The 14,925-nt window shown below is 37.8% G+C and overlaps 1 protein-coding gene across 2 annotated transcripts in view; it reads right to left on the reverse strand.

Moving 5' to 3' along the window:
• The window catches only part of LOC127652679 (E3 ubiquitin-protein ligase SMURF2-like), a 99,347-nt gene that overhangs the window by 56,356 nt on the left and 28,066 nt on the right, over positions 1-14,925 (reverse strand). For both annotated transcript variants that reach the window (XM_052138973.1, XM_052138972.1), the window contains exon 2: positions 2,830-2,868. In XM_052138973.1, coding sequence (XP_051994933.1) covers positions 2,830-2,868 — 39 coding nt within the window. The remainder of the gene's footprint in view (positions 1-2,829; positions 2,869-14,925) is intronic.

Below are 14,925 nucleotides of genomic sequence, written 5' to 3' on the forward strand. Positions count from 1 at the left end.
CCATTAAAGTCATATGATTTTATAACAACATAGGGGTGAGTTAACAATGACTGAATTTTTATTTTGGTGAACTATCCCTTTAAATGTAAATGTTACAGTAATCCAAATACTAGAACTTGAAATACAAGGGATTGGTGACTATCACAGGGGAATTCACCGAGAATGAATTGCACCCGGTTAAAGTGTTGTTTATTTGCACATACTGTCTGTGCTGGTTTAGCGCCTGATTTACTAAAGGAATTATCCAGATCAGGCAATGCCACAAATGCAGCCACAAAATCTGGGCTGAACGCAATTTGCACTCCACAATTCTGATCTTGCAGAAAATGCGTTTGACTACACTGCACATCTGGATATATGCTAGGTTATAATGCTCTTCTAATGCATTTCATTTAATTAATTGCTGTTGGTCAATTGAAAATGTACACAAACCACTATTTTAATAAAAATGTATTCTACTGCCTGCTTTCCTCAGGTGGTAATAGCATGATGTTTACTGTGCCGGGCAAATAGCAGAGTTTTGTGAATCTATTTTGTGATCTATAATTAGCCTAATTTACATGGGAGTTTGCATGTAAAGGAATTCCAGTGACTTATTTTAAATACTCAAGATGCGGCGCTATTTCAACGCTAACTGCGTCTGCTTTAATTAGATTGTGGGTTTCTAATGAATAAGATGCAGTCTTTTGCGCTGAAACACCATGCGCAAAAGTGGTGGTTTAGTGAATTTAACCCGTTACATTATTGTGTAACTCCCAATGGAAGTCACTACATTGTTGCATTTTATGGAAAGTAATGTATTATATTTTATCTTAATGTTTGCTTTGAATAATTTTTTATTATAATTAAATAATAATTAATATAAACTATATAAAAAAAACATGTTAGGCTACTTATTCACAAAAGTAGTACCTTACCTGTTACTTCCAAAAAGTATGCAACTTGTTACTTGTAGCCAATGTTGGGTAAGTTACTTAAAAATAGTAATGCAATACAAATGACTAATTATTTCCTCTAAACTTATAGTCAGAATACTTAACTGAATAATTTATGGAAAAGTAATCCCATTGCTAATTAATTAACTTTTAAGGTACAGTCTAAAACACCTTTCCACTAAACAAACACTCGGCACTTCACATTTCTCACCTTCACCTTCACGATGACTCGTTACGGGGCCATAATTAATGTATTCTACATTAATAATATATTAGAAATAAGCACAACCCTATGATGTACTTATAGGGTGCACTTTGTAATTTTTGCTCATTCAAAAAGTTTAACTCTTAAAGACATGAGTTGTAATTTTGCAATATATGTAGGTAATCATGAGCACTCACATTAAAATGAAGACTCCAGTCATATCAGTAACCTTATAAAAGCTGTTTTACTCTACACGGAGAGGCGCCGCACATGGGGGCTGCCATTTTAAAATCACATAACCACCCGAATACTACTTGCTTATTCTCTGTAACCGTCCTGTTATTGAACACTTTCACTCATTGATTAAAATAATCATGGCTTGGTATCTGAAACGGAAAACTATTGATTTTAAATGATGCTGCACCCAAGCAGCTAGGTGTCAGTGTAAGTCCAAGATGACACAAAGACAAAAAAGGTACTAACTGCACCTTTAAAAGTAATTAAATTAATTGAACATTTATTTTAAATATAAAAAAGTAATCTGATTACAAGAACTTAAAATGTAAAGCATTACAAAACCTTTTAGTCCAAAAGTAATTAGATTACAGTAGCTAATTACTCTGAAATTGGATTACACCCAACACTGCTTGTAATACATTTCTTACAACACTGGCAACAGCCTAGGTCAATATTAGAATTTATTTTCCAAGTAGCTGAACAGGTCTGATTAGGAAGATTTTGGACAGATAATATTACACTTGGTTTTTTTCTTTTTAAACAGAATACAGTTTTTCTATTCAAGGTCACAAAAGTACTAAATGGTATCCTTATATTCTTCTGTACGTTATAATGTTTGATGTCTAATTTTACAAGGTGCATTGACTGTTATTTGACGCATTGGAGCTTTAGTATAAATGCAATTTTTGTTTTTTAGACAACAAAGTATATTTATAGTAGAGTAGTAGATATGTAATAGTGGCCATTGGTTGCTGTACATAACATCAAAATAATTATTGGCTATTGGTATTGTCCTAAATTTATGTGTACATCCTTACCGAATACCCTACTCTCGGTCTTGCTCACTCACAAACAAACACACAATAACTGACTGTGAAACTGGCTGTGACTATACCTGGATCGATAAATAAATTCGCCTCTGCATGGCTGTTTGAAGATTGAGTGCATGCTGAGCGGGGAAACATATGCGTGAGTGTGTACAGAGGAGGAGGTAGAGAGACTATCGTTTTTAATGTAGTCTATCACTGCATAGAGAATTTCACTGCACAATCTTATTTCTGTTTCTATATTTTATTTGTACTTTCTCCTCTTTTTCATCAGTCATCCCGGCTCCTAGTCTCTCCTCCCACCCCCACCAGCATCTGTCTCTCTGTTTAAGTGGATATCTGATCAGCGTTTAGATGTGGGCTTGGCTGTTTGCGCTTGATAGGATAGAGAGATACAGGCAGAGAGAAATTTGTTGCGAATACACGTCAACCAGTGGTTGCTTTGTCTGCACGAAATGACCCACATTTCTGTCTCTTGGGGGAAGAGCACTTATCACACTCACTTTCAACAGATGAATCCCAGCTAAAACACTGGGCTGAGATACAGTGACAGAAATCGAAAGCTCTCGCTGTTAACATGCATTCAGACACACATGTACAGTATTTATGAAGGTCGGATACTTACGGAAGAAGTCTTTCTTCACCAGGTTTTTTGCGCAAAGCACTGCAGAAAAGAGAGAGAAAAAGCATGCATTACATATTTGGTACTTTGTGACATCATATTAGATCACTGTTATCAACATGATATCAACAGCACTACATTACAAGGGATGTCTCGGGATGGTCCACTAATTAATTAGTGAGGTGGAATTCATTATTTCAAATCTGATTATTTCTTACGTTGTCAATTTTCCTGATAAAGTTGGTTTTTGACAGTTATCAGCAAATTGCTGTGCATGTAAACGCATTCACTGTGTCCAGAGCGCTGTGACATGTTTCCAGCGACAAGCAAATTGTTCTGTCCACGTTTTTGCAAACAGCTGCGAGACATGACTCAATCACAACCAATCAGCACATAATTGAATTTAACGTACAGTTATTAGGAGCAAGATATTGGACCAATGAGATTGTATAGTGGGCGTGGCCTAACTGTATAATGCCTCAGCAATAGAAACCAATTGATGACAAATTGTCCCATTCCTAGACATAACAGTGATTTACGTTTTGAACACAGCTTGATGCAAAACTCCATTCCGAAGGATTGGGGTCTTGCATGGTGATGCATGGATATCTTTTGTAATGTCTGACACAGTATTTTTAGGATCTCAGCATGTTTAAACAGGCGAGAAAATGTTTAAATCCATAGAGCAGATCTCAGTGCACTCAGCACTACCAGATTAAGCTCAAAATGTATTAAAGATGCAATGCAAAAAAAAAAAACAACCTCTGATCCACATCCCACTGCTGGCCTACATACATCTTAAAAACAAGCAAAAGTTCTGTAGACTTAAAACTGGCCTGAGCTGTCAGCTAACCCAAGGAAAATCCATATGATACCAGAGCCAACAAAATCTTTCTTCAACATTGACAACTGTGGGAATGTCAGGAGGTTAAGAAACACTTGCAGTGCTATTAAAGGTATGGTGAAGAACAAAGCTAAAGAAGTTTCCCCATCAAGAAAATCAGCTCTTGAGGTCAATTAACTGGGCTAAGTGTGACATAAGGGTGCCAAATAGAAACCTTTCACAAGCCACCTACATACTGATTTTTGGGATGTTTTAATTAAATCATTAAAACTTTAATTAGATTAAAATAGAACAACTAATTGATAAAATAATATTGTTATTTTTGTCAACAACAAAAAAAAAAAGAGCTGCATCACAGATGTTCGATATTGCTTGAATATAATACAATTACTATTGCTTTATTTTTATTATTATTTGTAGTAGTACTAGTAGTAGTAGTATTACAGTGCATATTACATAACTCTACAGTGGTGATATATTTCTGTTGTACATTTTTAAATTGAGCTTTTTGTGGAGTGGTGGTGGCGTAGTGGCTAAAGCACAGGGCTGTTAATCAGAAGGTCGCAGGTTCTAACCCCACGGCCACCACCATTGTTTCCTTGAGCAAGACACTTAACTCCAGGTTGCTCCGGGGCGATTGTCCCTGTAATAATTGCACTGTAAGTCGCTTTGGATAAAAGCGTCTGCCAAATGCGTAAATGTAAATGTAAATGTAAATGTTTATTTTGGTTCAAGCTTTTATTTTGGGAGTGAAAATCCTTTCCGTTTTTATGTGTTTTTGACATTAGCTTCTCATCTCTGGAAAAGCAGATTGCTATGTGACCCAAAGTGATTTTTAAACCACAAAAGGCTGCTTTTTAATTTAATAAATATGTAGTCTGTATGAGCCTCACGCTACAAAGTGAATTAGCAATCGGCTGTCATCTACAAACAGTGTGCGATGCTCATGATGGTGTTTTCCGTGTATGAGACAAGGAGTTCTAAAAGGTAAGATCTATTGTTTGTCAAAAGTTCCGGTACTTCGGTACCAATGCGATACTAAAATAAAAAAGATGTAACTATACCAGTGTCTCTGCAGTAGTACCGAGCTCTGAGTCACCGGTACCAGTGCGCAGTATGACTGACACACGTCAGCTTTAAAATGCCCCACATACTTATTTTGAAAGCATGCTCTGTTACTCCTTGTTCACTGAAATCTGAAAAACCAGTATTGGTACATCCCTATTAATGCTGAATCCTAAATAAATCTTGGTGTGACCAATTTAATCCTTTTAAACAGCATCAATTCTCCTAGGTACACTTGCACACAGTTTTTAAAGGTCGTTGGCAGATAGATTGTTACAAGCATCTTAGATCCCTTACACCTGGTATGAAGATGCATTTTGGGTGATCCGATCACAAGTGGTCAGCATTAAATACAGATCTAAATAAGGTCTAAACAATCACAAAACCACATACGAATCCCCAGGAATCCATCCTGAATGTGCTTTGCACAGCAGTGAAATACCACCTCAAACCTGTCAATCAACCGCTGAGCTAAAACAAGAGTTTTAAACTTTGCCGTTACAAGCGGCTCTAAAAGAAAATAACCATACCATTGGAAATTTTTAAAAAGCGAATACATACACAAGCACAAGAACTTCCCGGATCTTCTTTAGTGTGTCTGACATCAACATGCAGGGACACAGATGACAAGCACACACATCCAAAGCTCAGATTAACACGGATAATTCTACTCAAAATGTTGCATTTGGGTTTAGACTGATTCTCAACTGCTTCTGGGAGAAAAAGCACGCCGTGGTATTCACGCTTTCTTTGTTCCCCCCAGCAGTTTATTATCGCGCAGTAGCACAATGACATAGTGATTTATGTAAATTGTCATGAAATCAGAGACCCTCCCTTCGAAACCCGATCGCAAGTGGTCACAGTATACGCATACAAGCGACCAGGTTTAAACAGGGATGTGTCTTGCCTGACCACATGTGATTGGATTACACGAGACACATCTTTATACAAGGTGTTAACAGGGTCTTGGAGAACTTGCCACAGTTCTAATTGAGACTGCCTTCTCAATCTCAATGGCTGCTTTGGTCTCTTCATGTAATCCCAGACTGACTTGATGTTGAGATCTGAGCTCTTTGGGGGTCATTTCATTTGTTGCAGAACTCCTTGTTTTACTTCTATTTGAAAAAAGAATGTTTTGAGATCTAAATGAGATTTTTCCTACTTACACACTAAAGCAGAAGATATAAAATAACCATCTGAAGACAAATGTTTTGTGAAACGTCTTATTAGCCTAAGACTTATAGACTCAACGTTATATATATTTTGTGGAGACGGATGTCATGCAAAACTGTCATGCAAAACTTGGCTCCACAAAGTTAGGATGTTGTGGCTCTTTGCCAGGGCATTGTGATATCTTTGTAGTTTTTGGTGTGTTTCTATGCAGTACTCACCCCAACAAAGTTTTACCTTTCAAGTTTTGTAACACAAAAGGTGCAGGACAAATTACGTGCCAAAGTAATCCTATTTAGGATGAGGAGTTTGTTCAAATCTATAACCGTAAATATGTGGACAATATCAGCACATTGCCAAAATGACTCAATAACATAAAAAACGTGCACTTGGGATTTCAGACTCTTTTAACTGATCAAATTTTCATGGCGAATCGATAATCTCCCAATACCAGCAATCTATTACTAATAAATACATTAAATGAATAGGTAGAGAGAGAGAGAGAGCGAGAGAGAGAGAGAGAGAGAGAGAGAGAGAGAGAGAGAGAGAGAGAGAGTGCAGTTTAGAGAAAGGAAAGAAACACAAAAAGAGGCCAGACAGATATTTGAGGGAGAAATGAAAATCTTAAAAAAGGAGGACAGACTGTTCGAGAAAAAGTAACGACAGGAATGAAGGGAGACTAGAGAGACAGCAGACCACATTCAAGGTATTCAAACTAAACCAAAACAGTTCACCCCACCAGATGTATGAAAGCCGAGACGCTCAAGAATAACTGGAATGTGTAGGGGTGGTTAAAGGGCCGAAAACTGTTCACGTGCAGGTGAGTCGCAGACTTTACTTAGCAAATTCAAACAAGCACAGAAACGCCCGTACCGAGACCGCTATTGATTCCGTCTGCGGCTATCTGTCATCACGCACAGTGAGAATTCCTGCACGCTCTAAGAAAATTGTAATAGTTTTACAAATTAAATACTAACAACTTAAATGGAAAGATTTAATGTGACTCATTAGGCCTACTCAAGCTAAGTCTAATTTTCCACACAGTAAGGAGTTTAAAGAGTAGAGATGGGGGGAATAGAAAAACCACAATAGGTACTATTGCAAGGTATTTTACCTCAAAATGACAAACTGACATTTTAATGCCAAAATTCGATCTTTTTAGTGTTTCAACATTAATAATTCTAGGGATAAAAGATATTAAAAGATTGAATGCGATACATTAGTCGTTCTCAAGCTGAATTAGTCTAACTATCCACATGGGATATAGTTTAAAGAGAAAGCAAAGTGACTCTTGTGCAGGGTTTGAACAGATGCAGCAGGTGATGATAATGCAGAGAAAGCTCATCAATACTGGATCTGAATCCTCCAGAGACAGCGAGAGAAAGAGGATGGGAGGTACTGGATAAAAAGGAAACATGGTCGCTTCGCAGTCGAGGAAGAATGTCTCTCTGCAAACATCCCTGGGAATGTTTAACGTTCCAGTGAAACCCACCTCATCGTTCCACCATCTGGAATGCATCTCTCTCTCATACACACATACGCACACTGCCTTCAACACCTAATCTACGCTTCACTCCCTCCATTAATTATTGACAATAATGCAAAGGATTCAAGGTTTCACAATATACCTTGTTTTTAAAACAGACGGTTATCATACCACTGAAACCTTCTCATTGACAGAATTGCATTAATATAAAGACTGATTTTTAGAACTTTTCTAAAACCCAAATCGGTTAAGACAGAATCATCGACGTTTACACAGCATCATATAATCTTGGCGAATTAAATGAAATCATTAAATTGTGCCATCATGTTATATTCGACTATCTCTCTCATAATACAGACATGTACCAGCCTGAACCTATATTTCCGCTGCAAAGTCTGCTGTCTGGGATTACTTTGGGTCTGTTAAAGACCCACGAGGCACCATCAATGTTGATGGTTACCCAGTCTGTAAAGTTTATAGCAAAAAAGTATTGGCTCAGGCAGGAAACATTTCAAACCTTTAACACTGTGGAGCGGAGGTGGGTGGGGCCGGGCTGGAATGTCGCACGCCCGGTCCCCAATCGGCCTCATGGGGCGCGCGAGGGATAAAGGCGGCCGGTGACGAAAGTTCGAGAGAGAGAATTACGGGCATGTCATGTGTGTGTTTATGTTTGTGTGTTTTGGTTTAAGTTTTCATTAAATTACTATTTATATTGACAAGCCGGTTCTCGCCTACTCCTTGCCCATCTTAACCCCCTTACAAACACCATCCCATGGAATTTGCAGAGATAAATGTTAGTGAAATTACAGTATACAGCATGGGTCGGCAACCTTTTTGACATTGAGCGCCATTTTTTGTTTTCCTGGTTAATGGCTGTGCCGACGTCCACCCCAATCCCCAGCAATATATATATATATATATATATATATACACACACACAGCTCTGGAAAAAATTAAGGGACCACTCCAGTTTCTCTGGATTTACTATTTATAGGTGTGTGTTTGAGTAAAATGAACATTTTTGTTTCATTCTATAAAGTACTGACAACATTTCTCCCGAATTCCAAATTAAAATATTGTCATTTAGAGCATTTATGTGCAGAAAGTGACAACTGGTCAAAATAACAAAAAAGATGCTGTTTTCATACCTCGAATAATGCAAAGAAAACTATTTCACACAATACTAATGTTTTAACTTTGAAAGAGTTCAGAAATCAATATTTGGTGGAATAACCCTAATTTTCAATCCCAGCTTTCATGTGTCTTGCCATGCTCTCTACCAGTCTTCAACTTTGCTGTTGGGTGACTTTATGCCACTCCTGGCGCAAAGATTCAAGCAAGAATTCAACAGACACTGGAATGGAATGGCTGCCATATAGAGATGCTGATTTAAGAAACATTTGTAGTGGTCTCTTAATTTTTTCCAGAGCTGTATATATAAGTGCATGTATGTGAGTTTGAGTCCACTTGTGAACATATTTAAAAGTGCATTTTTCTAATTGGATTGTTTATTTTTCATTACAATTGATATTATCGGCATAACAGTTTGAGTAAATAATCCTTCCTCATGATCACACAGTGTGTTTTAATCAGATGAATGGGAGGCAAAACACTATTAAAGTGTGATGAGACTCGCACTGCGTGTACAAGCCGTCATCACAAGACGATCAACTTTTTAGCCTTTTTTGGTGAATCTCACTGCAAAATCCTAAAACTTTATTTCCAGGCTTAATTTATATTTTGAATAGACTCTATTAATCTCTATTCTCTATTAATCATTTAATGTAGTTGAGTGTGACTGGTTTAAGGAGGGTGTACCTTTATGCTGGGTTGGAAACCTCAAGGATTAGTGTGTTTTCCTTATTACATCACATGTTGTTCTGAAAACAAAATCTAAACGGAATGTAGGCTGTCATCCGTGCAGCCCGACCGAATCAATGTGGGCGCGTTTAACTTGCACAATTAACTGAAACTGAAGTGCGAAAGGCTTGCATGTGCTGCACAAGTCTGTTGGGTATACTGCAGTATTGTCACATTTTTACTTTATGTCTAGCCTCCCTTTCAGCTGATGAAAACACGCTGTGTGATCATGAGGAAAGATAACATCAAGAAGCAAACTGGAATGCAGTTGCGGAATTTCATATTCTACATCTCTCTCGCTGTTGCTGACGTGCCAGTGATTACCCCTCCACGTGACATGCCAATGCTGGCACACGTGCTTTAGGATTCCAACCCCTGGTGTACAGGATAGTAAATTATAGCCCCCATCTTCCCCCAAAAAACACCAGATTCAATGTAGTTTTACACAATTTGTAATGACTAGGTAGGCTAAAGTTATGTTTATACTTTGTCACATTCACAAATGCAGCTTAAGCAAATGTTCAACATTACGATGTGCCAACTGTTTGTTTATTTGCCTCAGTGCAGCGCAACATTAGGCCAACAATATGTTTGATACTACTAATGATATGTTTTATCTGTAAAACATAATACTAATTGTGTTTACACAGTGCATGTCTATTGGTGTGCAGGAAATTGACATTGAAACTGTGGCTGAAAACAGATAGTATTGGACAAAATGCCAATAAATATACTGCAAATGAATTAAACTAAATCACAAATGCAACAAATTACTGAATGCATACAAATGCATTTCTGAAGTGTTAACCTGGGCATTAATCTTTACAAATGATTACAATTAAATTTCCTAAATCATAAAATCAAAAAAAATATTTTTTTAGTTCCAATCATCTGACTACTGTACATGTTGCAAACGTTTTTGTTTTTACTGTTTTACCTGTTCGTGATTTTTTTAATTTTATTTTTACCTTGTCGGATTAAGAGTGTCCTGATGTTCAAGATCAAAAGTTCAAGGATTAAAGTTGAAGAAATCCAAAATAAAGAGAATTGGTTATAACTAAAATATTTCTCTGTGAGTTTATCAGACATATTTCATAAACAAATATTAAACTGCTAATATTATTATCAATGCACCTCAACACCGTAATACTTTTTGTGACGGATATCATACCGTGAAAATGTCATACTGTTACACCCCTAATTGACAACAGGGTCTGTATTAGAGACAAATTAGTATAACTGGAGATAGAACACACGGGAACATGAATTAACAACAAGAGATAACCATATATTTTTTTTAAATAAGCAATTACCGTAAGAAAAACAATTGGGTTCATGAAAAACGCTTAAACATTACATGTACATTCAATCTTTACAGAAACTACTATCTTAAAGGCCAAATTACATTTCAGTTATCCATGTTGCAGACTGCTCTGCGCACAGTAAGCTTGACACAAATTTAGATGCGCAATGTCGCCGCATATGCATGCTGTTGACTATTCTAGGCAAAGCAAGTTTATTTATATAGCATATTTCATACCCAATGGCAATTCAAAGTGCTTTAAATAAAAAAACTAAAACAAACATAAGATACATCATAAAATCAATTAAGAATAAGAAAAAAAGTAATACGATACATTTAAAAATGATTAAAATTAAAGAGAATAAGAAAAAGAATACAGTGCAATCAGTAAGTGCAGCACAATGCTCAGTGAATAAATGCACAGCTATTATGTCAGTCTGGATTTGAAAGGGGCTACTGTTAGAGCACATCTGACCTCTAGCTTGTTCCAACTGCAGGTGGTATAATAGTTAAGCGCCGTCTTACCTTGTTTTGAGTGAACCCTTGGTATTTCTAACTGACTTGGTCCTAATGATCTTAGAGGTCTGATAGGTTTATATTCAACAAGCATATCTGCAATGCATTTAGGTCCAATGCCATTAAGTGATTTATAAAAGAGTAATAGTACTTTAAAATCAATTCTAAATGTAACTGGAAGCCAGTGAAAAGATCTGAGGACTGGAGTAATATGCTCAGATTTTTTGGTTCGGATGAGATTCCTGGCAGCAGCATTTTGAATGAGCTGCAGGTGTCTAATTATCTTTTTGGGAAGGATGGTGAGATGTCAATTGTAGGCCATCTTACTGGTGATGAATGCATGAACAAGTTTCTCTAAGTCTTGACTGGATACAAAACATCTAATTCTCACTATATATTTTTAGATGATAGTAGGCTGATTTAGTTTTTGATTAGATGTGACTACCGAAACTAAGGTCTGACACCAAAATGACACCAAGATTCCTTACTTGATTTTTTGTCTTAAGACCCTTGTTCACCTTGGGAATTTCAACTTTGTTGCCAAATACAATGACCTCTGACTTGTCGTTGTTTAACTGAAGGAAGTTTCGGCACATACAACTGTTAATTTAATCAGTGCACTTGCACAGAGGGTCTATAGGGCTGTAGTCATTTGGTGATAGGGCTATGTAAATCTGGGGGTCGTCTGCATAGCTATGGTACCACAATTTGGTTCTATTTCATAATTTGGCCTAATGGAAGCATATACAGTTAGAACAGGAGCGGTGAAAGAATTGAGCCTTGTGAGACACTGCACGTCATGGACGTCCACTCAGATTCATAGTTCTCCATGTTCACATAATAGACCCTCCCTTCTAGATATGACCTGAACATGCTGAGGACCATCCCAGAGAGCCCTACCCAGTTTTCCAGTCTGTCTAGGAGAATGTTGTGGTCAACAGTGTTAAGGCAGCACTGAGATCTAGTAATACCAGCACTGATATTTTGCCTGAATATGTATTTAGCCAAATATCATTAAGTATCTTTATGAGCGCTGTCTCTGTGCTATGATGCGGTCGGACTGGAAATTGTCCAAGTAGCCATTTGAGTTAAAGAATTTGTTCAGCTGATTGAAAACAAACTTTTCAATTATCTTGCCTATGAAAGGAAGATTTGAGATTGGTCTGTAGTTGTTTAATTTATAGTTATCCAGATTGCTCCTTTTTTAGAAGGGGCTTGACAACTGCATTTTTCAGGTACTTCGGAAACATGCCTGAAAGGAGTGAGGCACTAACTATTTTGAACACATTTTTGAAAAATGAAGAAGGGTCAACACAGCAGGTTGACGTTTTAAGATGCTGTACTATTTCTTCTAGGGTTTTGCCATCTATTACCTCAAAATCAGACATGGACACCGATTTCTGAAGTTTTTGTGGTGGGTACTGTCTAACCTCAGCGCAACATGAGGATGAGCTGATCGCCATTCTAATATCATTGATCTTCTTCATGAAAAATGATGCAAACTCATTGCATTTGCTGTCAGAGAGCATTTCACAGAGAACCTGTTTATAATGTTTTAGAAGGTCTGCCTAGCTGTGCCTAGTTCTGTATTGAAAGCATGAAGGCTGTCTATATAGATGTTATAATGGACTTCAAGTTTGTTTTTTTTGCTGCATTCGTTCTGCTTTCCTACTTTTTATTTTCATGCTTTGTGCTGCTGTTGTGTTTCTCCATGGTTCTTTATGCCTGCCAGTAATCTTCCTGACCTTTACAAGTTATCAAGGAGAACATCAGGGATATCGCCTACTTGGTGTCATAAGCAGCCTTCATAAATTACACACTAGTATTCTCATTTATGTACCTATGGTGATGGGATGTCATGTATCTGTCTGCAGGAGAGAGGGAGTGGTGTGGCTCGTCAAGCTGGTTGACATGATTTTTAACAGCTGTTTCTCGTTACAGTGATAGTGGAGAGGCGCCTTAAAACCGCTGAATATGCCAGAGAAGGCAGAGAGAGAACGGCACAATGACTGGCGTGCCTTCTTGTGTATTTTAGTGTTATATCGTGAAGCTGAAGATTCTGAGAAGTTTTTTGTGTTAGCTGAGAGTTTTGTGACATTGAAATTACTGAAATAAAAAAAGCCCTGAGAAGGCTGCACTTAAGAGACTGAAGGCAGAAAATAAAAAGCCTACATGAAGTGCGCCACTGCTCCCCATCTCCTCCAATACCCAAACCTGAAGTTCTGTGACATTGGTTCTGGTATGACAGATATAACTTCATCATAATCAATATATCAAAATGGTCAGATAACGCTACGTCCTTAAAAAGCGTGGATGAAATCTTCAGACCCTTACCAATGAGCAGATCCAGAGTGTGTCCACGATTCTGTGTGGGTTTATCTACATGCTGAGTCAGATCAAAAGTGTTTAAAACTGTTGTGTTCTTTTGCAGTGTTGTGTTCAGGATTATCTATATGAACGTTGAAATCCCCAGCAATAAACAAAACAGTGAAATTCAGAGGAAGTTGCTGATATCAGTTCTGTAAAATCATCAACGAAGGCTGGAGAGTATTTTGGAGGCTTGTAAATATTAAAAAATTGAAAGCGTGGAGCACCTTTTAGTATCATACTTAGATATTCAAAAGGTCAAGTAATCATCCAGTGACACTTGCTTGCATTTAAAGACATCATTAAATATTAAATTAAATACAGTTAATCCTCCACCTCTCCAAACAGCTCTACAGACACTCATAAAACTCAAAGTTTGGAGGGGCTGATTCATTGAGGACTATTGCACTGCAGCTGTCAGCTAACCAAGTTTCATTTAGAAACATAAAATCCACATTGTTTGTGGTGATGAGGTCATTCTTATGTAAGCGAATGTTTAAAATGCTAACTTTACAGTATCTGTTTTTGGCCCCACAGCAATCTTGGATTGACGTCTACTGGGTAACAGATTCGATACCTTTGCTATACATTTTGAGAATGTAATCTTTCTATCACTTAATCAAACAGATATAGAGAAAGTTACAGGCACATAGGGTTCCAGCTTGTTCTGTGCACATTTGTGAATGTGACTGGGATCGTAGCAGTGACACGACACACATCACTGAGAGCTGTTATCAGTTGTTTGTTGTTTCCCGAGAGCAGAAGGAGATGATGTGTGCCCTGGCGTTGTGGTAGTGGCCGAAGTGCTCTCTCAGATGGAGGGGAAGTATACACTAGCTATACCATTTTCTCAGAGAAACTCAGAAGTGGGGATGTTGGCGAGTAGGAGAAAGTGTGTGGTGAGAGGGGCTGTTGCTCTGGGGATTCTGGAGGCTGAATTATGTTATCTTGGCTCCCTTGGCATTTGTCCAGGAAATCTTCCTTGGGTCCTGTATATTGGAGCAGTTCTAAGTCATCACAGTCTGACTTTAGAATGCTCTGTGTGTGGGGCTCTGCCTGGACTATGACCCTGAGCAATGGATGTTGTGGCTGGGCTGTGTTATTGTGGGTTTTGTTGATCAAATGCCCATCCTGGTGCTGAAGTGCGATCCTGTGGTCATCCAGACGCTGTGGTGTTGTTTGTGTGCTATCCAGGTTTAGTGGATTTCTGCACGTTGCAGATGGATGAAGGAGGGAGAAGTAGATATGCTCTTTTAGCACTTTTGCACCAAGTTTATTTAGATGGAGGCCATCTGCTTTATACAGTTCTCTTTGACTCCGGAAAAGATTGAAGTGTACAATGTAGTTCAGTCCTTTCATGTGGCAGGCTTTGTGCAGCCAAGTATTTAGACTGAACAACCAAGAAAACGTATTTGTTCCTCTGGTTGGAAGCGGTCCACTGATAAACGACTGAACTTTCAAGTGTTTCAAACAGTTCACTGAAATCCC

Source organism: Xyrauchen texanus, chromosome 12 (genome assembly GCF_025860055.1).
Source record: "Xyrauchen texanus isolate HMW12.3.18 chromosome 12, RBS_HiC_50CHRs, whole genome shotgun sequence".
Classification (NCBI taxonomy): Eukaryota; Metazoa; Chordata; class Actinopteri; order Cypriniformes; family Catostomidae; genus Xyrauchen; species Xyrauchen texanus.